At 36.1% G+C, this 26,328-nt stretch overlaps 1 protein-coding gene across 12 annotated transcripts in view; it reads right to left on the reverse strand.

Annotated features, from left to right (window-relative positions):
• The window catches only part of KMT2C (lysine methyltransferase 2C), a 271,413-nt gene that overhangs the window by 104,335 nt on the left and 140,750 nt on the right, over positions 1-26,328 (reverse strand). For all 12 annotated transcript variants that reach the window (XM_088018229.1, XM_088018219.1, XM_088018221.1 and 9 more), the window contains exons 7-12: positions 19,017-19,179; positions 11,631-11,802; positions 9,607-9,721; positions 2,166-2,335; positions 1,562-1,713; positions 602-715 (exon numbers count right to left, since the gene is read on the reverse strand). In XM_088018229.1, the coding sequence (XP_087874355.1) occupies positions 602-715; positions 1,562-1,713; positions 2,166-2,335; positions 9,607-9,721; positions 11,631-11,802; positions 19,017-19,179 (886 nt within the window). The remainder of the gene's footprint in view (positions 1-601; positions 716-1,561; positions 1,714-2,165; positions 2,336-9,606; positions 9,722-11,630; positions 11,803-19,016; positions 19,180-26,328) is intronic.

Consider the following 26,328-nt stretch of genomic DNA (forward strand, 5'->3'; position numbering starts at 1 on the left):
TGAGGCTTTGTGTGTATACACTCAATCTATATAATATAAAATTTCACATAAAATCCCATACTGTCAGATGAGCCCAAGATTAAATTTAATAAGTAGTTTTTCCCCAACCTTGTCTAATTCCACATCCTCAAGTATAGTAATAGCTATTATCAACATTGCAAAAAGCTTAATTGAAATATCACTGAAATAACTGAAATACCCTCAACAGAACCACTGAGACGATCTAAAACAATAAATTTTTCATTATCTCAGCATGAAACATCTCACAATCAGTAACAGTTCTAGTTAGTAATTAGAAGTATAACTAAAGAAAGAGAAAATAATAAATTGCTTTTTAATGAAAATCACGTGGCCCCCAAAGTATGTATTTATGATTAGGTCTAAATTACAACTGAACTATAAATATATATATGCCCTTTCCCCTATTAATTTCTAATGTTATTTTACTAGAAAGCTCCTCTCTAAACAATTTCCTAAGTGACTACACATTGTGGCTCGTTTTTATTTAGGATAGTAAACATATAGTAAATTTCACATATTCACTGTATATACACATTTTCTTTAGAAAATAAATTATATCCATTATCAAAAACATTCTTACCATCTGGAACAATTCCAGGTGTGGACTCCTGACCATTGATGTCTTTATTAATTGCTTGCTCCGGAAATACCATATGGTCCTCAGGTCCTTCAACTTCCATCTCGTTGTTATAATCTTAACAGAATATTATTTATTCTTTAGCTTAGAATAAGTTTTTCTGTTTTTGTTAACTATGTCAATAGTTATTACTTTGCTATAGTGAGGGTAAATTATCACCCAAAATGCCATAAATTCTTCACATTTTTAAATTTTCAACCATAAATATATCTACATTTTAGATGTAGATGGAAAAACATCTAAATTAAGAATTAAAAGGTTACTGACATATTATTTAAAAGGACATTCCACAACTGTATACTGATGGTATCCTGGAAACAAAGCATTAGTAATTAAGATGTGTCTACTTAAACCTCTCACAGATAACACAGGACTTTATAAAAGTTGCCATTCATATTGATGAAAAGGAAAAACCATCTGTAAGACGGTCTGTTTTCTTTACCACCAAAAAACTTATTATGTTTCAACCAAGAGTATACTACTAAAATTACCTAAACAAAATTTTGGGCTCAAAAGATATGAACTAACATTTAAGAAGCACATTATAAAACTAAAATTTGTTTGGAGTGAAAGAACCCAGGTTATAAAGTACAAACTTTATACAGCCAAACATTGACAACTTGCACTGCTGCTCAAAGAATACAACTGGTAAGGCACATCAGTCCTGGAATTCAAGTTATTAGGAGAAGGGCTGGAGCGTAGCTAGATCAGATGTCAGCCATCAGATTCAGATCTGACCCAAATCACATGTATACTTAAAGGCTGAGAAGTTAAGAATAAGATGGGACCTGATACACAGGATTCCCTCATCATTACTAAAATAATTTATTGGAGACTGGTTGGCACAACATCAAAAAAAAAAAACCAACAACAAAAACAAAACCCCAAAATTCTCAAGATTACCTGCAGTGACTTCAGCCATCTCCACTTCATCACCTGCCTGTAATGGGTCCATCTCAGCTGCTACATGTTTACAATACATGCAGATATACTCTTCTTTGAACTGAGAATCCAGCTCATGATCTGTTGGTTTGTCACATTCTAAGTGAACCCACCTGCAGTGACAAATATATTTAAATAAAATTTTCTAATTTAGACAATTTACTATCCAGGGAAAAAAGAGGCAATTGCTGAAAACTGGGTATGCGAAGGGTTAAGGATGACAGACGAGAGGTTACAGAAGTTGGCAATTGGTGAAGGTTCTAGAAAAGAAATTGGCATTTTCAGAGGTCATTAAAGGTGTTCACGTATTTTTACTTCCTTATTTTTAAACCATTTCCTCCTTACATTCCCCTCTTAATGCTCATTTCTGGTCTTTCGTCCATTCACTTCCTTATGCCTTTCAGACTCATAAATATGTAATTTAATTTCATCTTTAACAGCACTCAGTACCCAGAGGATCATTAGAGTGATAAAAGCTTGGAACTCAAAGATACATGGTAGCACAAATGATCACATGGATAAGAAAACTGACCAAAAACTCAATGGAAGAATTGTATTTTCTTACCTTTTGCACATATTACAATGAAGCATGTCTTTCTGCAATTCTGGATGGTTGCACTTCCCACAGAAAGGACATAAGTTATCCTGTTGTTGGTAACAACTGTCACATACCAAGCAATTGTGGTGCCACTGAGAACTAGATCGTGTGCCACACTCTACACATATTCTGCAATTCTAAACACCAGAAAAAATGAAAACAAAAACAGTTTGTTATGCATTTGTATTGCAGTTCTGGTGTGAACCTTTCTGAAATCAATGAAACATTTGTACATTATACATTAAGCTTTAATTTTCATGACACTAATTTAGGGTATATGTTTTTGAAAAAGCAGTGTGTTTTGAACATCTGATGTGACATCATTCAATTTGCACTAAAACCTCCATGAAAATGTAAATAGGGGCGAGAGACATCCAAGAAAACATAAATAGGGAAGGAAGAAAACCAAGAACACAGCAACCCAAACTTCAAATAAGAAACATATCCCAGAATCAGGAAGTAGCTTATGTGCAAAGTAGCTTATGTGGAATAAGACTACTCGACTCTGGACTGTGAAAACAAACTGGTGCTTCTAAACTATTTCATTTGCTTGTATAGGTAGCTTAGAAACTAAAACAAGAATTCATGAAGAATTATCATGAAGAGCTATCATGACCCACTCCAAATGACTTGGAGTCTGAAACTGTGAAAGTAAAATTCAAATTTTGAGGAGCAAGATATTCACATGGTCTTACATATCTTCTCATATAATGTTTTATTAATTATGAGAGGAAAAAAAACTGAAGCAATTTGACAGCAGCATGACCAAATTATTAGAATGCACGTCACCTATGAGGTCGAGATGAGCACCAGGTGCTCTAGCAGAGGCACACTGACAAGAACACATCATCACTTTGGCAGTATTCTGACCAACAATGCAAAACTCCATATAAGTGTGAAGAAGTATCAGACAAAAAGACAAAGTGAGAAAAGTTCTATTTGGTGGGAAAAAACCCAGGTATGTGGGGAAGAACTCTATTCTTCAAAAAAATGTCAATATCAAAAAAGAGTAGGACTCAGGAAATTTTCCAGATTAAAAGAGTCCAAAGTGAGAACTAAATATAAAAGCTTACCCTAGAGTAGATCTTGGAACCTACATGGGGGGAGAGGGGGATGCTATATGGGATGTTAGATCAAGTGACAAAACTGAAATATGGATAATAGATAGATGAAAATACTTATATTGATGCAAACATATGAAGTTGATAACAGCACTGTGATTATGTAAGAATATCCCTATGATTAGGAAATAAACACTGAAGTGTTTAAGGGTAAAGAGGGCACAGTACATGTAACTTACCCTCAAATGGTTCAGGACAAAAAAAAAGAGATGGGAGGGAAGAAGAGAGAAGGGTACATGCAATGATACTGAAATCCTAACAAAGGTAAAAGGTAAATGGCCTATGGATATTTTTATTTTTCCAACCTTTTTTTTTTAAAGATTTTATTTTTTAATTTATTCGTGAGAGACAGAGAGAGAGAGAGAAAGAGAGAGAGAGAGAGAAGCAGAAGGAGAAGCAGGCTCCCAAAGAGCAGGGAGCCCCATGCGGGACTCGATCCCAGGACTCTGGGATCATGACCTGAGCCGAAGGCAGATGCTTAACCATCCGAGCCACCCAGGCGCCCCTATTTTTCCAACTTCTAAAGTTTGAAATTATTTTTTAAAAAATTCATGATATACCAACACACAAGCATTCTTGACAGAGAAACAGGAAAAAGAAACCTACCTGACAACAACTGGTATAAAACAAAGTTCCTGAAAAGATTACCCTTACTTCAGTATGAACAGCCTCACTAGTCTGACACCCCCCATGAAGGCAGACCTATTTGCCCAGGTGCATCTCTGGCCCCTCCACACTGTTTGACACACAGTAGGCCTTCAAATGTTAAATAAATGAACGAATTATGACCACCAACTACAGACATCTATGAAAGAATTTAACAGTAGAGGAAGAGGATCATTCTTCAAATTACTCAGTGGATACTGAGTGGATTACTCAGTGGTTTTTCAGGGGATTACTCAGTGGATACTGAGTGGATTACTCAGTGTTTTTCCTATGAAAAACTCCAGGATAATTCTTTGGGTACTTAATTTAGACATTACGATGGACACTTTATAGGCATCACCTCACTAAATCTAACACCCCTGTGAGGTAAGTTCTAATAACATTCTCTACAGGGGAAAAATTGGCTTAAGGAAGTCAAATAATTTGCCAAAGATCCTGTATTCAGTAATTGCAAAAGTGGAGATCTGACTCTACAGCCTAATCTTTTACCAACATTATAAACCTCCATAGAACAGATTAAAAAAAAAACAAAAACTATCCAGTTGTCTTTTTAGCAATCTTATACATGATTCAGTCACTGTGAAAAAGCACAGCAGACTAGGATAGAGGACAAATTAGTAAGAGGGCAAGACAAAGATAAAAGAGAGTGTTGAGAAATAAACCCAGATTTCTGAAAACGTTTTCTTCCAAGATAATGAAAAAACTAACGAAGAAGATAATGAATTAAAAGCAGGAAACAAAATTATCTAGATGTTACTAAACATTATTTAAGAGACTGTAAAGATGGCAAATATTTAAGGGAAAAAAAAAAAAAGCAAAGTTAACCAACACTTCTTCAGGCCTTTTCTTGGGCCTGACTACAGACTGACAGTGGTCAACATGTTCCAGGCAACACTAATTAATGCAGAACCACAATCAGATACAACCTGGAAGCAAATTCAAAGAACTGACAAAAATAAAGATCCCAAAGCTCTTAAGTAGAAAAAAGGATTATAGTTAAGTGAACATTTAAAAAAAGGGGGGGGTTAAGATTTTTCTTCTGTGATACCACAAACTGGGAAAACTGGGGCGGGGGCGGGGGAGGGAATTTCTACAGCTTAAAAAAGAAAACATTGTAAAACGAAATGATACCAAACCAAGTTCTTATCGTAGTCTGAAGACAACAGTCTCTTTCAGATATGTAGGATTTCAGAAAAATTGCTATACCTTAATGGAGCATAACCAAGAATCCAAAAGCCTGGGGTTTAATGAGATTGGAATTTATATAGAAAAAATATATATATACATATATATATATTTTTTTTTGCAAGGAAAAAGTGACAAGGTTTACGGTCTCAGTTGATTTAAAACAGAGAGGAGAGAAAGGAAAAGAAAATTGCTCATTTCTCCATTTTCACTGGTAAGTGGGGGAAGAAAACATTCATACTTTCAACATTTGTAACATTCACAAAATAAAATTTTTAATTGCACGTCACTGCAGAAAATAAAAGGAACAGAAAAACAGAAAGGAAATCAAAAGAACTAGTTTGTCTTAAAATAGCCAAACATTTCAATTGCAACCATTAACCTAAATAAAAATGACACAAAGGGACCCAAAATAAAAAAGATACGAATAGATCACATTCAACTGGTAAACTAAAGCCCTATGAGGCCATATTGTCTGACAAAAAGAGCTGGTTCAAAAAAAAAAAAAAAAGGCATTACACAATAGAGTAGCTTTACACTAATAAAAAGTAAAAAGTACAACATATCAACACTGACCTGACCTACCTGCTAAATAACAACCAAAAAATGTTAGTATTGTTTACAAAAGAAAAAGTAAAATACAAGGAGAAACTGAGGAAAACTGCAGTGGTCAATTTCATCTGCATCCTAATACGTTCTCGAATCAGCTAGTCAAAAAATATAAAGGACTTCATCTATCTAAATAAAATTAATAAACACAAATATTAAGCCTTAAAGTCACTACTTCAAGTATTAAAGTATTTGTGAAAAAAAACCACGCTGGTTAATTATTGGGTTAAATACAATTAAAGCAGAAGTTAACATGCTTAAGCACAACTGAAAAACCAAAAGATACAGTGATTAGGTCAGATGTACACAGAGAGAGGGACAAATACAACATATTTGGTTGCAGCCAAAGCTATAATCAAAGGTAAATTTATAGTCTTTAAAAATACACCTTTTTCCTTAAGAAAGTAAAGAAAACGAATTACGAATTCAACTCCCTATTTCAGAAAAGAAAAAAGGCAAGTAAAGGTGTGTGGAGGAGACGAAAGCATACACATACAGATCCGCCGACAGCGGGTTTTTCTGAGCCCGATAATGAAGCCCAGAGCGCACGCTGAAACCACCGGGCCCCGCACACAGGAAAGAACCGGAACCGCGGAGAGGCCGGCGGCAGCTCGCACCGCGCCCGCCCGCAGGCCCCGCCTTCCCGGAGCCACACCTGAGGGCAGTTACCGCAGGCTCCCGTTCCCAGGCCCTCCCCTGCAGACCCCGCCCTCCCGCCGCGGCCGCACCGAACTCCCCGCCCGCCGGCCTAGAACCAGGTGACGCGCCCCAAGTTCCAGGCGCCCCTCAGCCGGGATGGCGGGGCGTTGGCGCCGGTGCTCGGCTCCCTCCGCGTCTCCACTCACCACCCCCACCCGGACCCCATCCTCGGGGTCCTCCAGGCGAGCTCGGCCCCCTTTCCAGGACCTTCCTACGACGGCAAACAGCCCCCAACCCCGACTCAGCCAGCGCGTCCCTCCCGCGGCCGGAACGCCCTTCCAGCTTCTGGAAGGAGCCTCCGGCTGGCGCCACCTCACGGCCTGCAATCCCAGCAGCCCACCAAGCCTCCACCTGGAGAGGGACCCCTACCCTCGGGTTCCAGGGACCATTTCAGGCACCCCACTCCACCCCAGCCCTCTGAAGCCCACCCCGCCGAAGTCAACAGAGGGGCCGTGCACAGGTGACAGGAGCGCGTTTCTGTGCCGCTGGGACAAGAGTGAGGGCGCAGAGAGGTCACAGGTGCAGTCTGGGAGGGCTGTTCTCTGAAAAGTGGAAAGTTTTCATAGAAATGCTAACATAAAAAAAATTTGACCTTCAAGGTTACCACAATGCAGATTTTAATGCCCGCATTTAGCATTTGTATTTATTATTATGTTAGTCCCAAGGGCCGTCAAGGGCGTACAAAAGATGCAAGATTTTACACAGTAAATTTATGGTAAAAAGAATGAGCTGTTTGGATGACACAGGAAAAATGCAGCATCCACGGAGCCAGCAGAGAGGATTCTTATCTTCATACACATCAACTGACAACAGTTAAAGGGCAAACAACATACCAGTAACTTAAAATGAGGAACTAATGTTCCATATTTTAGAAATAATTGGATTGATTCCCCCATTTAGTACAGATTTCAATTGTACCACGATGGTGCACTCATGAACAAAAAACTTTATACTTATTGAGTGACACTTCATTACATCTAATGTTGAAGGACTGCCTGCTGGCACTTTGAGGTCTCTGATTATTCTGAACTAGTAAACAGGGTCATAGCATTATCAATACTATTTTTATATAAATAAAAAAGGCATTCTCTGTATTAACATTATGAAAGCCAAAGGAAAAGCCTACACACTGAACTGGGCATGAGAAAATACCTTTCTATTAAACCCCAATCTTGGCAACTTAATTTCAAAGCAAAATTGTATGTCAGATGAAATTAGTAATTACTTTATAAATTCTATTTAGTTTTATTTTTTAAAAGTCCATATAATTATTGAAGATAAAGTTTATGCCTAGTTTCATGTCTCTTCTATAAAATTTAGATATTAAAAAAAAAAAAACAACCAGCTCAACCTGGGGGATGTACAGAGATAGCCTATGAATCTAGAGTCCTTAGGTCTACACCCTAATAGAAAAAGAAAATTAGATCAAGAAATATTTCTTAATTAAAGAGAAAAGCCCTGCTACTCAAAAAGTATGACAGCATAGGGAGAGAGCATCATATATAGGATAAAACATTATAAGACAGGAAACCTGACTTTTGGTCCCTTTTCTGCTTCTATAAATAAGTAAACTTGGAATATTAACCACTAGAGCCTCACCAGCTCTCATCTAGAATTTATTAAGTTTGCCTATATAGATTTCAAAGGAAGCACATGAACTACTTTTATGACGGATCCATCCTAGAGAACATTTAAAGAAAAGTCATAGTAAACAGTTTGTAAATATCTTCCAAACAGGAAAAAAAAATTAGTTTTATTCAGTCAGTTGAGAATTAAAGATAAATTTGTTTTATTCTTCTACTTTCACTTTAAGAGTTTAAATATTTTGTGCTTCCATGGACAAATACTTCTAAAATGTGTTGCTGTTCACCTGGTGATGTACAAATAACTGCCCAGTAGGTAAAGTTGTCAGCCAACCTACAGGGTTTAGAGATACAGACGACAGCCTCAGTAAATTCCTCAGGAAGCATAAAGAGACCAGCATAGAACATAAGGTCATAAAGATGCAAATAACAAAATAGATGAAAGAAGGGAGAATCACTGACTAAAAGAATATCCAGAAAAAATTAAAAATAATTGAAAATGCATCTTAAAAGTGTCATACCAAGCAGAAAGATTGGATATCTTAAGCAATGAAAAAAATGAAAAAATGTCTACAGACCTCTAACTCTCAAAACCAAGAGAATCTTTAAACAGCATCTATAAAATAAATATCTAAGTAAATAATCACTAAAACTACCACAGGGGAGGGACAATATACATATGCATATATAGTAGGATTCCAAATATTTAATACAAGTGTATCTATACATATAAAAACTGTGATGTACATATACAATCACTACATAATCATCAAAATGTAATGTATTTTAGTTCTGGATTTTAAATCAATGGATTTTAAATCAATGGATTTTAAAACTATTGCTCTGTGTTTTGGTATCCTCATGGGATCACTACACTTCCGAGAGTTTCTGAGATTAAAGATAAATCATTCAAAAACAATTTCTAAGCCATTAAGCACCATACATATGTTTACATGTTCATAACAGCATTTTTCATAATAGCCTAAAATGTAAGTGATCCAAATGTTCACCAACAAGTTATTTGATAAACAATTTGTGGTATGGCCACTACTTGGCAAAAAAAAAAGGAATCACTCATGGTATGCACAAAAATATGGCTGATTCTCAAAATAATCATGCAGAGTTTAAAAAGCTAGACCTCCCCCCCAAAAAAAGAGTATATACTATATGATGTCATTTATATAAAACTCTAGAAAATGCAAATTAATTGGTGAATGAAAGTAGACTGCCTGAAAGACAAGGGGCGGGGAGGTAGGAATGGGTGAACAGTTGGAAAAGAGGGATTCCCAAAGAGCACCATGAAACTTTTAGGGGTGATGAATTTGGTGGTTATCTTGAAGGTGATGATGGTTTCATAAACGTACATGTGTCAAATTAAATTGCAAACTTTAAAAACTTGCGGTTTACTGAATATCAATTATACATCAATAAAGCTGTTTTTTAACAAGTTGATGATACTGTATAGATTTGAATAGGTATCCAATTTGTCTGCTCTATATAAAAAGCATACAGATGATATTTTTCTTAAAAAAATAAACAACTTACTTTGCATTTCCAGCCATTGGTTGGTACTGATTTCATAACTGGTTGAAGACAAAAAGTATGATACCCTTTGTCACACGTATCACACACTAGCATCTTGCTATCTTCTCCCGATTGTCTAAAAAATAAGATAGCATTAATGATGCCTTATCTTTAAACTTATGTTTATAACATAAGTAATCATGAGAAGAATCAATCCTAGGAACTGCCCAGTTCATCAATACCTCAGTGTCTGTTTTGTCTATGCCCAGATAATGATAGAGGTAACCCCCTAAAGGATGAGACAGACATCTTCCTAAGGTCCCTACAGGATTATCCTTACTGAATGCTCCACCTATGGTGAACCTGCTTTAGCCACGTTAGGATTCCTGCAGAGAAGGAGGGGCAACAAGATGAATGACTCTGACCTTTACTTTTTAAATATCTCAGTAAATATCCTTTCTAGGGGAAGGAGCTGTAACTGATAGGTGATGCTGCATGGGAAGGAACAAATCTTGTCATTGGGAATTGGAAAGACACTGTCATATAATAAAAAGAGGATCGAATTTGGCATCAGACCTATATTTGTATTCAGACTGCTGTTTTTCTAGTTGTGTGATTCCTGAACAAAATAAGCTTAGTCCTCATTTCAGGAATAAAATGTGAACAGTAAAGACACTGAGAATTAAATATAATTCTGGTTGAAGAGCTTAGAATATCCTGTAAACATTAGTGCTAAATAAACAGGTATAAGAATCATCTTGTAATAATTATTAAGAATAGTCAAAAACCTAAACTCTTTCCCTGAACATTCCTGTGCCCCAAAGATTGGGCCCCTGGCCTACAGCATGAGCTCTGCCTTGATTCTTGGCTGTCAACCACTCTCAGAGACTAAGAATTTAATTCAAGAGGAGGGGAAAAGAAAAACCGGGGAATGCAAGAAGAAGAGCTGAGAGAGGAGCCTGCGTAAAACCTGGGGACAAACAGAAGCAAAAAGGAAGATGGGTTAGTTGGCCTCCAGTTCTTTCTTACTCAGCTTAGACAAATTCTACATATAAAATTGCATGTTTTATCTCTTTAGCTACATGGAAAGATCTTAGAGGAAAGGTAATCTTTCTTCAAGTTCTCTTACTCCTTCCCAAGAAAGTAGGCACAGATATAAGATATCAAATAAGTGTTTGCTGGTATTTTAATTTTTGCCAAAATATAAAAGCATATTGTCCTATTTATTCCACATAATTGTAAGATACTGATGCTTACTGTTACCAAATTAAATTACAAATAAAACAGACTGATCATGGCAGTGGTGGGCATAATTTCTCCTGTTAAAAAAGCCCTCAGCTTGTAAACAATTTGAAAACTGCTATAGATGCAGATAACTTCTCCAAATTATCATGCTAATTAGTAGCAGGAGAAAAAAAAAAATCACAGAAAAGATTGGAGAAATAACCAAAGGATGGAATACAACAAATAGGAAAGGATAACCCCATTACAAACGTTTAAATGCCATATAATAACTGTACTTCTTTTCAGTATTATGGTGACTAGGACTGACTGAAGGTAACTGTTTTTCAGATAGATAGAGGGTTGTTTTTTTCTTCTTAAGTAGTCTTAGCATAAATTGTTCTTCCTGGAATGGAAATTCAAACATGTAACTGATTCTTTCACTCACTCTCGTAACTACTTTCTGCAACTGGAGGTTTATTTTCCTATTAAATCTCCACCCCAGTCTCTCTCAAAAACAGTTGCTTTATTTTCTAATGCTTCTTTTAAATTGTTAGTATCAGTCATTTAAAATGTTTGGCAAATTGAAATCAGGTTTTTAGGCAACCAGAGGAATTTAAAATTATTAAAATTAGTTTCTGTTTAGACTTGTTTCAAAATAATGTTAATAAATACCTAGTAATTTTTTAAAACATGACGAAGTCAGTGGGAATGAATGGAGCTGCAGTATGAACAATCTTTATCATATTACACAAACCTTTAGCACCTAGTAATAGGGTCTCTCTTAAACTCAATACACACCTTGAGTTGAAATTAAAACTTACTTGCAGTTCTGGCACACTTTGCACTCAGGACATTGCCAACCTGCACGTTTTAATGGAGTAACCGCTATATCCAGGCACATTCCATGATAGTGCTGACCACAAGTAGTACAAAAGAACTGATCTAAGAGGTCTCCCGGGCTGTCGCACACTGCACAGTTTGCATCTTCCTTTGCTATAATTAACAGTAAAACAATGAAATTGTTGTATAAGAGTTTAGTATTTTTCTGACTTTACAATTTAAAAATCACTTGAAGGGAATTTGCATGGTCAATCTTTCAGACACTGGAGGTTATGCACATTGAACTGATATCCAATCAGAAGAAGGTCTCAGTAAAACCACTGTGAATCATAGAGTTTTGCATATTTGTCCCTCCATCTACCTGAGACCATAAGCAGTTCTTATCTAATTTTATATCCCTGGTACCAGGATTGATGCTGGGCACCTACTTAATGCTCAACATACACTTGCTGAAAAGAACCAAACAGGAAAGTAAATCAACTGAGAAATGCCTTCAGGTGCAAAAATAACCCTTTTATTTGGATGTTAAATAGATTTTAAAATTAACAAGGTAAGTCAAGAGACAAAATTAAGAAATGTTAAGATCAATTAAATTAAATGCTTCTTAAGCATAAACACACTAATTTTTATTCATAGCAAATATGTATTTTTTTAATCCTGGAAAACATCGTATGAAGGAGAACATTAAAGATGGAAACTTCATATTCATACACAAATACAAAACTTCATATACTAATTCTATATTCATCTATATTAATTGCCAGTCTGTAAAAAGGTATTAAAATCTATATAATTATGGATATCATCTATCCCTAAATGTGGATTAAAAGAAAGTGCACTTTTTAAGTTCTTTTACCACCTAAAACAAAAAATAAATGTAAGAATAACCTGCCTTGCCAACTACAGTTAAACTCATGTACATCACAATAAGAAAAATGTGTTCTAAAATCATACTGATCTGATGATGTATGACTATATCTGACATTTGTGTTCTCAACTAAATGGTTTGATTAGCTGATTATCTAAAGACTGTTTTAAATTGTACATACGAACCTTTTTTTCTCTTATTTTTTGAAGGTTTGGTCAGTCCTCTCTGGCTGTAAGCCCTTTCTACCTTCTTTTTTCCTTCAGTCAAGCATCTTGAAATAGACTAACAATCTATTCCTTTTACTTGGCAAACCAGTTTTACAGGCCATAGAATTTCTGACAGAGACTTTTTGTTTTTATTTTAAAGTCCTTTTAAAATGGTAAAAACAATTCATAGTTTGAAGGCAGTACAAAAACAAGTCCCAGAATTTATCTGGACGGCCAGCTGGAACCCTGGGGGCCGCACACCCACCATTCACCTGGCGCTACCTCCATGAGGCTACCAATGATCTACGAAATCCGAAGGTTACTTTTCTGACCTTATCTTATTTGCACTCTGCAGCATTTCCATTCCTATCCACTCCCACATGACAGTACCTTGGCTTCTGTAATGGAAGCTTTCTCCTGATTTCTCCTTAGGTCTCCCATGCCTCCCTGTCACACTGTGTTGGCTTTCGTATCCCTACAATTCCTCTACGTGCTGGAGTGTCCTGGGATTTTATCCTGTTCCTTCTTTTAAAATTCCGCACGGTTTCCCTTTGTGATCACACCAACCCCCATGTTATAAAATACCACCATGATTCCCAAATCTGTATCACCAGCCCCAAACTTCTTTCTAAACTACAAGATGTATTTTCAAGTCTCACGGGACCTCAACAGCCAGATGTTCTAAAAAATACTCAAAACTCAACAACTCTAAAATAAAACATTTTTAAAACCTAAACCTCTCCCTTCTTTCTCAACCAGCTGGGTAAAGGCAGAAACTTTACTATTACTCTTCCCTGACCCAACACATCCAGCCAGACACCAGTTCTGACTGAGTCAACTTCCTATATATCCTTTTTCCTATTTGTACAGTTCAGTTCAGTCCACTCTGCCTTGTAATTATACTATCTTCTAAAAGGAATTCCTGCTTGTTGACCTTTCCCTAATCATCATCTATACATCTAGAGCAAGTTTTCAAAACTGTGAATCTGTTATGCCCTGCTTAAAAGTTTACCAATAACTCCTTTCTCACGTGAAAAAAAGATCAAAATTTTCTAGCATAAGGGAAAGGAAAAAAAAAAAAAGCCCTTTACCTCCCTTTGCTACAGAATCTCATGGCCACTCAGTATTCCTGATGATACCAAGCAGTTTGCAATGCACATTCACACAACATGCTGCTCAGTGCTCGTGTGCTCATATACATTGCTCCCCACTGCTTGAAATATTGTTCCTTTGCGGTGCTGTGCCCCTAGCTCTTTCCAAAGAGGCCTTCAAAACTCTGCTCACACACAGTCCTGAATATCTAATATTACCACACCTAAAGATCCATCCATTTGTTGAATATTCCTTTTCCCCATATACTGAGAATATACTGTTATATAATCAAGTAATTACAACATAGTACTCGGAACCCTTAAAGGGTAGGGACCTTGTTTTGTTCAACTTTGTATCCTCAATTTCCTAGCACAAATCAAGTCTTATTAAATATATCTTAAATGAAGAACTTCTAAAATCACTTTTAAATGATTCTTTGAGCAGCACTTAAAATAAAGCATTAATTTAAAAATGGAAATGTCATAAATCAGTTCAATTTTGAAAGAAATAACACAATAGGGTGAATTTTTTTAATACTAAGAGACAGTGCCAGTATTTACTCATTCAAACTATGTACATTTAAAAACTAATCCTTGATTTTTTGCCTCTCCTCAAAACTTACAGAAACTGAAGCAAATACTGTGCTCTGATTATCAGATACTCAGTTCATCTTTCTACTGTAATTTGCAGGGAACACTGTCTAAATGCTTCTGTGAAATCTTCCAGTTTACTATTCTGCTAATTAACCTGCCATAGCAGCTAGTAGTCACATGTGGCTACTGGGCAACTGAAAGGTGACTGTCCAAACTTTACTAGGAAAAAAATAACATCAAATATCTCAAAAATTTTATTGCTTACATGCTGAAATACTAATATTCTGGATATACTGGGTTAAATATATATTTTTTGAATTAATTGTAATTTTAAAAAGTTTAACATGACTACTAGAAGGATTTAAATTACTCATATTGCTCACATCATATTTCTGTTGCACAGCACTGTTTTATACAGCAAAGCCCATTCTACAATAAGATAACTGTGTATATCACTGTGGCAAAGATTACTTCTTCCTCTATGATAGCTTGCAACAATTCCTTAATGGCAATACTGTCATGTTGTTCAATTAGTATGGATCACTGGTAATAAGTTAGACAAAGAAAAACATCCACATACATTCAGTCTAAAAACATTTACTATGCATTATGTAGAAATAATAATAGAAAAAAAGCACTACATCAAGAAATGAGGTTGGTTCCAACCACTTCCTCAATCAGGAAGAAGTATAGAAATACCAAAACAGCCTTTTGGAGGTCATGCAAAAAATGATATTACTACATAGCTTAAGTGTTGTGTCAGAAATAAGTATATGAATATATACATACATATATGCCCCACAGAGATATTAAGTTTGAAGCAATAATCAAACAATGAAGTGAAATTTTTCTTTAAGCGGTTGAAAAGGCAGAAGAGATTGAGTGGAAGACTAAAGCTAAAGCTAACTTAAGACAAGAGTTAAATCCAGGCCAATTTGGCTCCAAAGACCATGCCCTTTACTAATCGATATTTACTACCACTGGAAGGGCAAATAAGGTGAAGAGTATCTGCACATGTACAGAAGGAAGAAGGAAAGTGCCAGCAGAGGCATAGAATGAAGAAGCTAAATGATGGAGGAGGAGCAAGAAAAGAGCGGGAAAAACAGAAGGGTCAGCTGCGGACAAGGTCACATCCTGTGGCAGCTGCAACAAGAGAAGAGATGGAGGAAAAGACAAGAACACTGAGCCTAAATGAGAAGGGACTGTGTCCGAGACACTGGTCAAGCTTACAGGTGAGACTACTGCTGACGCAGGAGAATATAAACCCTGGTGAAGAACAGCAGAAGTCACACTGCTGCCGGACTCCATCCGCACAGCTCTAACTTCCGTCAACAGCACAGCACCTATCATCGCGCCTTCCACTCCTGGCAGGACACTGCGCTGGACTAAATGCAATCACTGGCAAGAAAATCTACATCATGGATGTTGTCCAGAGAGGCTGGCCCACAGAGCAGGCAGGGAGGGAAGAAAGTTCAGGGACTGACAGAATTTAGGGTAACAGGAAAGTAGCAGGACTTGGTATCAAGAGATACAAAGGCAACCCAGAAAGTGAAGTAAGTTAAGCCTGCATGATGAGTGAGTACACCAGGAAGAGGAGGGAACAAAGACATACAGCACTCCCACGCTTGAACCCTTCCGAAACTTTTCACTGCACACAGAATATCTAAACCCTTCCCTTGTTCACAAGACTTAGGTGGTCTAGTCTTTGTTCACTCCGATGTCTCTACTGTCCACCTAGGAGACACTATATTCCAGGCACAGTGACTGGCTGTCATTCCACAATCTTGCCAGGCCCATTCCTCAAGACTGGTACAGTAGTTGTTCACTCTTTCTGGAATGTTCTTTCCTCTGATCTTGCATGGTTGGCTCCTTGCCATTTGGCTTTCCCTGAGAGGCAAAATACTACTCAGTAAGTGTATCTGGCTATGTCTCCAAGATGGTATTTAGTGTAAAATTCCTAGACAAGGTTAGTGTATACTTGCACCATCATGAAAATAATGATGAAGCCAGGACCAGCATTTACCTATGAAGAAAGAAAGAAACTTTCTTTCTTCTTAAAGAAGAAAGAAACTTTCCTTCTTCCTTCTGTACAAAGCTCCCTAAAATTGTTTTCTGATGAAAATCTTGGCCTTGCTCATAGGTTCTCTCTTGGATGGGATTTCTTTCTAATGAGGTCTATTTTTTTATTCAACTTTCATAAAAAGATGTCAATCTAACTCCTAACCCAGCTAACTATCAAGCATATTGCTCTACACGTAGCCAACAGCATAAAGAATTACATGCAATGTATACATATAATTTGGGTCTTAGGTAAGAGCTGGAAAAGCTACCATTTTGTAAAGCAATTCATATACACAAAGTAAAATGCTACACGGTTTCCACGAATTGTTATTTAACCCTCATAGTAACACTGATATTTAAGCCCCAATTTTAAAAATAATAAGTACCTTGTGCCACAACACACAATTAGGACAGCTAAAAATATGTAGGAAAGATTTTATGAAGACTGTTGCATAATCTTGTAAATTACTACAATACATTCTACCTGCAATATTCTCTATATCCTTGGATTAAGACAGACGGTCAGAAAGCTGTGTATATATACTGCACTGGTTAAGATCCTAGAGGAATAGAATTTACTCAACTGGGCTCTGGTTTCATACCACTGGCTTATTTTGAGGGCTGTTATAAGAAATCGCCCTGTGGGATTTGTTTTGCTACAGTGTATAATGTATATATAGTCTTGGTATAAAGTGAATTCTTTTGCCATTACTATGAATCAGGTCACTGTTCATATTCCCTTCTTTGTGTTGATTGCTGGAGAGCTCTGAAGCCAAGTTTGTGGCTTAGGTCTAAAAAGTATGCATTTATTTCCCAAAATACTAGTGTCACTGTTATCTTCATATTTATAGTATCCTTATTTTCCCATGGCCAAATTTCCTTGCGTATTTTTAGTTTTATTTTATCCTACTATTCGTGTATTTTTATGAGTCTCCATAAATCTGTTTGGAACAAGGCACAGTGCCAATAATTTCAGTGTATCTTTTAGCTCTGTGTGCCAACACAGACCTCTCATTGTATGTGTGGTGAGAGCAGCTCATCTCCTCTCAGTCCTTACAGTTCATGACTTTACACAATGTCTGCTATGGTCTGTACAATAAATGAGACTATTAGAACACAGTCTGCAGTAAAAAGTAGGATGGCCATTAAATAACAAAACATCTAATATTAGAAATGTGGTCCCAGAAAAGTCTGTCTGTTGTTTACTGAGGTCTGAAGTATGATTAAGTACAAAACACTGAATAAAATTCAGATTCTTAAATACACATACAGTTGTTTTATTTGACTGGCAAAGTGCATTATACCACCCAGAACATAATCAACTCTGATCACCGACATCACAGTTGGTGCACCTGTGTGAAGTAATTCACTACATGAGGTCTTAAAATACATAACACCCATGACAGATGCTCTGCATGAATGTTCTTTTTCTCCCAGATTTAAATATGGAATCGTGAACATATTTTAAACTTTAAATCCTTTATTCACCTAAATACAATCTCACATTTCAGTCTGCCCTACCTATAATTTCTGTCTGTATAGTGATTAAGGACAACATGATTATACATGTAAACAAAAATAATTTTAACTGAAGATGAAATTATGGTACTGAGATTATACAATCTAACTGTATTTGAGACTATTTAAGTTTAAGCCCGAGGTAGCTATATTTATGTTTCACAGAGCTGGAAAAGACTTTTTTGAAAAAGCTTTCATCAATATTGCTAAGATACAGATAAAAGCTAACACTAAGGTAACTAACAGGTAACATAAAAAAGACTGAATAAAGCATCACAGAGATTTCACAATGAGACTGGAAATTCAATTTACCAGGGGGGAAAAAATCCCAAGTATACATGCTCATTGGAAATCCATATACTAAGAAAAAGGCAAGATCTCATTAAAGATAGGAAAGAGTTATAATTTTCTGTTTAACAAATTTCAAACATTTAAATATTTTCATGTAATTATAAAATACTGTTTAGAAAAGAAAGGAAAAAAGCACAACTGAGGATTATAGGTAACCAAGATAGATAAATCAAGAAGAAGCACTAACAGAGATTTCTATTATGATTATCAGGGCTATACAATTACGAAGAATTTCAAAAGTGTTTGCTGACCCTATTAATGTACACCCTGAAATAACACCTGAGTGAATCATCTTCTAATTCTCTAACTGGATGGCATTTTGGTGTAGAAGACATTGAATACTGTTTAACTTTTTAAATGACTTTATAGTACATACTAAAATACTTTATACTCAGTATTTCCTTCTACAGTGGTTTAAAAAAAATTTTTTTAATAAGAATTTAAAACATGCAAACTGTCTTTGAAATTTCAAGGAAATACCTTTGGTATTTAACTTCAGTGATACTGGTAATACAGATTCCCCCCCGAGGACCTCTGGCAAAGATCCCTTAGATTATCAAGATTATATAATTTTACCTTTTAATACAAGCAAAATAACATTTAGGGAGTTTACAATATTAGTTATTTGAAGTAAGTACACTGATAAATGTTTAAAAAGTAGGTCTATAGTAAACTTACATCTTTCGGGAGCTTGGTCGATGTGCTCTGGACACAGAAGGAAGAAGTTCCGAAAGTCCTGAAAGGTACCAGCTCCCGCAGCACAAGGATAATGGTACATCTGGGTGCATTTCTCTTCACAGCATTTAATAGTGGCTCCAAGGTGCTTACAAAATGCACATCGCTGAAAGGGGGCAAATGGGAAAGAAATCTCTTTATAAGACCTGGAAAAGGAGCATTCAAATGTGGGGCTAGGAAGATATTTAAAAAATATGTGTGCACTACTAACAAAACAATTTAAACCTCCATAATACTAAATAAAGGATCCATTAAAAATAAGAAAATCTAAAGTACTCAGTTGAGTGCTTGGTATAATACAGGTTCATCCATTCAAGTTTAGAAAGTGAGCATTTCACTTTCTTCTTCTGACTTTTGCCAAAAACAACTAAAAACTTTTTAAATTAGTAATATGGTTGAAAGGGCAGGTATCTAGTTGTGGGTTATTTCAACACATTTTAAATCCCACCAACAAACTATTTAAAATGAATCTATACTGTTTACAAAACCTTACTATTTTCACCCTACCTAAAAATAAGTGTGAAATAAACCACACTCAATCATAGAGTAAGTTAATAAGGGACGATCCTAGGATTAAAGGTATGCCTACAAATCTACACATTTCCCTGCAGCAATTAGTTTCAAGTTTCTTAATAAAAACTGTGAATGGGAAGAAAAATTACATCATCTGAGTATCTCCTTTCCCTATTTCAACCTGCCTCTACTCTCTTGCTACTGGTAAAAGCAGAGGAGGAAGTTCCAATACAAACACAGGGGAAGGGCAGGGCAACTAAAGGTGTAAGAAGTCAATACAAATTGCCTACAATGTGACCTGTACTTACTCAGCCTTCCCTAAGAATAATTAATAAACTCTCCCTCAACCTCCCAAGGTCATTCTGGGTATCACTTTCTTTGTGGGTCTTTTGCCAGATAGCCTGCATCGTACATTATAAAATCTCTCTTCTGCAGATGCTTAGCTGTCTATCTTGTGTCGGCTTCTGTTTTAGCGTTCGTGCCGCTGCATAAGAATTATTTACTTGTCTTTTCACCCTAGTCCTGGATCCTTGAGGACAGGCACATATTCTGCTATCTTTGTATCTGCAGCACTGTGAACGCCACTTGACACAGAAAGCCCTAATAAACAGGTGTTCATATTTATATGTACTAAATGGACGTCACTGTTGGTAATCTCATTAAGTGCGGTTCATGAAAGCATAATTGAAACAACAGAAGCCAAATGGGACAATATGTGGTAAAACTGGCCCTCCTGAGAGAAGTTGCTAACATTACTAAGAAGATCTTTTTTAAAAAGATTTTATTCATTTATTAGGAGAGAGAGACAGCATGAGGGGAGCGCAGAGAGGAGGAAGAGGGAGAGAAAGAGAAGCAGACTCCCCACTGAGCAGAGAGCCCGATGCAGAACTCAATCCCAGGACCCTGAGATCATGACCTGAGCCGAAGTCAGACGCTTAACAGACTGAGCCACCCAGGCGCCCCAAGAAGATCTTCACAGGCTAACATACTCATTCTATATTCTGCTAGTCTATCAAAGAATACAATAGTTTTTATTATTTATTTATTTATTTGACAGAGAGAGACACAGCGAGAGAGGGAACACAAGCAGGGGGAGTGGGAGAGGGAGAAGCAGACTCCCCTCTGAGCAGGGAGCCGGATGTGGGGCTCGATCCCAGGGCCCCAAGATCATGACCCGAGCTGAAGGCAGAAGCTTAAGGACTGAGCCACCCAGGTGCGCCTACAATAGTTTTTAAATTATAATTCATTCCAACATTTTATATAAGATACCATCAAATTCTTCCATCAGGCCATGGCATTGAACCAATGTAAGAAAGTTTAGTATCTCTTTATGAGTCTTCTACACATTTTGAGTACTGTCAATAGACCACTATAGCGTCTAGGTGACTCATAAACACTAGTTGTATCTGTGGCATTTCTGTTGTCTATAATGTCCACAAGTTCAAAGACTAATAAACATTTCACTTCTCTTTTTGTACTTATGGGTGCCACATCATTAAAAAGACAAAAGAAAAGATTTCTCTTTATAAAGGGTAATAACCAGCTTTTTCTGATTATTATTTTTATGTTATGACGTCTCAGGGTCTCTAAATACGTTTAGTGTATTAACACAACCCAGAATTTATTTTTATTATGTTATGTTAATCACCATACATCATTAGTTTTTGATGTAGTATTCCATGATTCATTGTTTGCGTATAACACCCAGTGCTCCACGCAGAACGTGCCCTCCTTAATACCCATCACCAGGCTAACCCATCCCCCCACCCCCCTCCCCTCTAGAACCCTCAGTTTGTTTTTCAGAGTCCATAGTCTCTCATGGTTTGTCTCCCCCTCTGATTTCACCACCTTCATTCTTCTCCTCCTGCTATCTTTTTTTTTTTTAAACATATAATGTATTATTCGTTTCAGAGGTACAGCTCTGTGATTCAACAATCTTACACAATTCACAGCACACATGGCATATACCTTCCCCAATGTCTATCACCCAGCCACCCCATCCCTCCCACCCCCCACCATTCCAGCAACCCTCAGTTTGTTTCCTGAGATTAAGAATTCCTCATATCAATGAGGTCAAAGGATACATGTCTTTCTCTGATTGACTTATTTCGCTCAGTGTAATACCCTCCAGTTCCATCCACATCTTTACAAATGGCAAGATTTCATTCCTTTTGATGGCTGCATAATATTCCATTGTATATATATACCACATCTTCTTTATCCATTCATCTGTCGATGGACATCTTGCTCTTTTCACAGTTTGGCTATTTTGGACATTGCTGCTATAAACATCGGGGTGCATGTACCCCTTCGGGTCCCTACATTTGTATCTTGGGGGTAAATACCCAGTAGTGCAATTGCTGGATCTTATGGTGGCTCTATTTCCAACTTTTTGAGGAACCTCCATACTGTTTTCCAGAGTGGCTGTACCAGCTTGCATTCCCACCAACAGTAACACAACCCAGAATTAACAACATGTGTAACATCTAAGTAGTCTGAGTATCCTCGAGTCATACTGAAAAGACCAAGAAAATGCTTAAGGAGGAAAGTGCATTGTATGTCCAACTGATCACTAAAAAGTTTTTACATTAACTCATTAACATAACAAAATAATTTCAGCTAAACTGTTAAAATCTAGAATCTCCATTATTTTTTAGCATATGGCAAGTTGTACAGAAGCTTTTTGCACTAAAAATTTTGGCAAATAAAATATAATGACTTTTATTTAAGTGCATAATAAGGAAACAAAATAATTTAAATTGATCCTTTTCCCAATGTCTATATCATTTTAAAGACATCAACATGTTCTCTTAATCACATTTGCAATGGAAAATATTACGTGACATTAGCTAAACTACTATAAGAAGTACTGGAATGTATCCAACATACCAATTTACAATAACATATAAAGATACAGGGAATAAAGGAAAGGAAATAAAATACTAACTGCATTTAAGTGAACATTTCAAGCCCATCTGTTATAGTTACATAGCTAATGAAAGACATTTGGCATTGAAAGAAAATGTATACTCAATATATAGACTGGAACAGATCTTTCTGAACGAAATAAAAGCATTTGTAAAATTGTAGAAATTATGAAAGAATAGATTTCCACAGGGAACTTCTCTAACATCAGCATTCCTGTACAACACATATTAGAAATGAAACAAATTATAAACTAAGTAACAATTACAAAGCTAATTAACATTTGGGGAGAGGGAGGTAAAGTAAATAGCTCTTAAGCAGTTTACCAACTAAACAATTTATTTGAATCAGTATTTAAAACCCCTAAATAGCATTTTATTTTTTTTTAAACATTAACAAAAAGAAAAAGAGAGGTAGAGGAAAAAAAGTGTTATATCTTGACAACTGTCCAAGAGCACATCCAAGAAAAAACTCTCAATTAGAGTTCATATTGCCAACTACTGTTAAGAATAAGTTTGAGGGGGGGCGCCTGGGTGGCTCAGATGGTTAAGCATCTGCCTTTGGCTCAGGTCATGATCCCAGGGTCCTGAGATCAAGTCCCACATCAGGCTCCCTGCTCGGAAGGGGGCCTGCTTCTTCCTCTCCCTCTGCTGCTCCCCCTGCTTGTGCTCTTTTGCTCTCTCTGTCAAATAAGTAAATAAAATCTTTAAAAAAAAAAAAAAAGAATAAGTTTGAGGAACTTCCAAAACTTTTATTTCACTAGACTGAAATAAGGAAGGTTCTCTCAAAATAAATCTGCAATACAAAACAAAGCAGAATCAACAAAATTTCAGAGATTAAGGTTAAAGATGAGTTATGAAACAATAACAAAAAGTTTGAGGCTATTCCAAAGTTCGTCCAATTAATTATGAAGTATTTATTCTGTATCAACTATGGCTATCGGCTAAGTGCTCAAAGAAATATCAGATAATATTATAGGATTTCCATATACCAAACTTTTTAACCTTTCCCAAACTTTTCTTATCAGTCAGCTGGGATTCTCCCAGAATGCTCAAGGCAGAATAAAGAATGAGGACAGAAAGTAAGAAAAACAAGAAAAATGACATGGAAAACTGATCCACAAAATCCAGTGTCTCTTTAAGCAAGAGTACCAGAAGGAGAGAAAATAGAAGGATTATAACCAGAGAAATTATTCTAAAAAATATTATGAAAGTACCTAATAATAAGAGCTAACAAGTACTAAGCATAATTTTATTGAACAGGTAGGGGAGTCAGAGGAGTCTTTCTCTCTGTACACTAATCTTTGTATCACTACAAAAGTACCTACTCTTAATATCTGCCACATTGCCTCTCTAATCAGAAAATACCCACTTCAGATTAAAATGTCTCACACCTAGAAACACTGGCAAAAATTTAAGATAATGAAGAAAAGGAAAAATTCCAGTAGCTTCACAAAAGAAAACAAGCCAGCTACAAAGAAAGGAGAATCAGTCATTACTTCTCATTAGCAATATTCAATGCAAAAAACAAAACAAAAAAAAAACTATCTTCCAAGGTCGACAAAAAAATTATTTGAAGCTAAAATTTTAATACCTGCTAAGTTTACATTGAAGTCCATGGATAATAAACATAAACAGGTTAAATTCCCTATTAAAAAAAACAGTAACTTTCAAAATGTGCAAAATATACTTTATACATGTGCACACACACATGCTAAATATATATACACACACATTTTATTTATGTATGTTTGTACATATGCACACATGTACACGTATGTATGGGTGTATATGTACGTATATGTGCATGAGGCACAGTGACACAGCAAATTCAAAAATAAGAGCTGAAGGGAAAAGCACCAACAAATGCTATCAAAAAGAAAGCAGCTATACCAAAGAAAATTGGATCCAAACCAAAAAGTGGTGAATAGGGCAAAGATAAAGTTCACAATAAAATAAGTTTTATGTTAAAAAATTCCAACAGAACAAGAAACAGTCATTAAAGTTTACATACCTCATATGAATTTCCTTGACATATAAAGTAAAACTGAGTAGAAATACGTACATGAATAAATCAGACTTTAATAGAGCTCTCAGAAATAAAGATATAGATATGAAATAACAGTGATCAAGTATGATTCAAACTTACACATAGATACACAGATCTCCATAATCCAAAACCAGAGAATATATATCCTCCTATTCAAACGTACAGCGAATTCTTTTTATTTTTCAGAATTACTTTTAATTCACTATACATATAACCATAAAAAAAGTCCACAAATTCAAAAAATCAAATATTCCCTAGGCCATATTCAAAAAAGCAGGTATTTCCTAAACCTAATACATTAATAATTATGAATTTACAACATAAACTCAAAATCTATCCACTAGAAAAATTTAAAATTCCCTTCTATCTAAAGCAGATTTCTTTTAAATCAAAAGAAAAAAACATATTTTTTAAAAAATTGAATAAGAAACATGTCAAAATCTTTGAGATGTGGCAAATTTGGTTATGAAAAAAATACAGCTTGAAAAATGCAAAACTCAAGACCAAAGGATAAAAATAAATGAAGCTAGATTTAAAAACTGAAGCAAGTAAGAACCAACATATACTGCATGAGATTAGACATCTCAGGAAGTAAACCCACCCTAAAACTGTGTTTAAGAAGATGTCATTCATGAGATTTGGGTGTTAAAGTCTCTATCAAAAGAATTAGTGTTTGCTTTAGAAAAAATATGCTTAAAATAGAACTGATTGAAATAAAAATCAATCTACCAAGAATTTTTATATATAAATTGGCTTAAAGTCATGAGTATCTTGATGAGTGATTTGTTGTTGCTGTTCTGGCCCAGTTAATTATTCTGCTTTGTACACTAACAAACATATATTGCTGACCAAAACATCTGCTAAAACAAGTAAAATTAAATAACATTACAAAATCAAAATAGTGCTGTGAATGAGATTTTTTCTCCCACCAGTATCTTCCCTTTCTGACCCATCTTCCTCACTGCTATCACAAAGGTCTTTTATTTTTACTCATTTTTTAATTTAAAAAAATTTTTCTTTAATTATGTTATGTTAGTCACCATACAATACTTCATTCGTTTTTGATGTAGTGTTCCATGATTCACTGTCCGCATTTAACATGCAGGGCTCCATGCAATACGTGCCCTCCTTAATACCCATCACCAGGCTAACTCATCCCCCCCACCCCCCTCCCCTCTAGAACCCTCAGTTTGTTTCCCGGAGTCCACAGTCTCTCATGGTTCATCTCTCCCTCCGATTCCCCCCCTTCATTTTTCCCTTCCTTCTCCTAATGTCCTCCATGGTATTCCTTATGTTCCACAAATAAGTGAAACCATATGATAATTGTCTTTCTCTGCTTGACTTATTTCACTTAGCATCATCTCCTCCAGTCCCATCCATGTTGATGAGTTGGGTATTCATCCTTTCTGATGGCTGAGTAATATTCCATTGTATAAATGAACCACATCTTCTTTATCCATTCATCTGGTGAAGGGCATCTTGGCTCCTTCCACAATTTGGCTATTGCGGACATTGCTGCTATGAACATTGGGGTGCATGTGCCCCTTCTTTTCACTACATCTGTGTCTTTGGGGTAAATACCCAGTATTGCGATTCCTGGGTCATAGGGTAGTTCTATTTCTAACTTTTTGAGGACCCTTCACACTGTTTTCCATAGTGACTGTACCAAGTGCATTCCCACCAACAGTGTAAGAGGGTTCCCCTTTCTCCACATCCTCTCCAACATTTGTTGTTTCCTGCCTTGTTAATTTTTGCCATTCTAACTGGT

Source organism: Eumetopias jubatus, unplaced genomic scaffold (genome assembly GCF_037043125.1).
Source record: "Eumetopias jubatus isolate StellerSeaLion01/CBP00866 unplaced genomic scaffold, mEumJub1_p1.0 scaffold_14, whole genome shotgun sequence".
Lineage (NCBI taxonomy): Eukaryota > Metazoa > Chordata > Mammalia > Carnivora > Otariidae > Eumetopias > Eumetopias jubatus.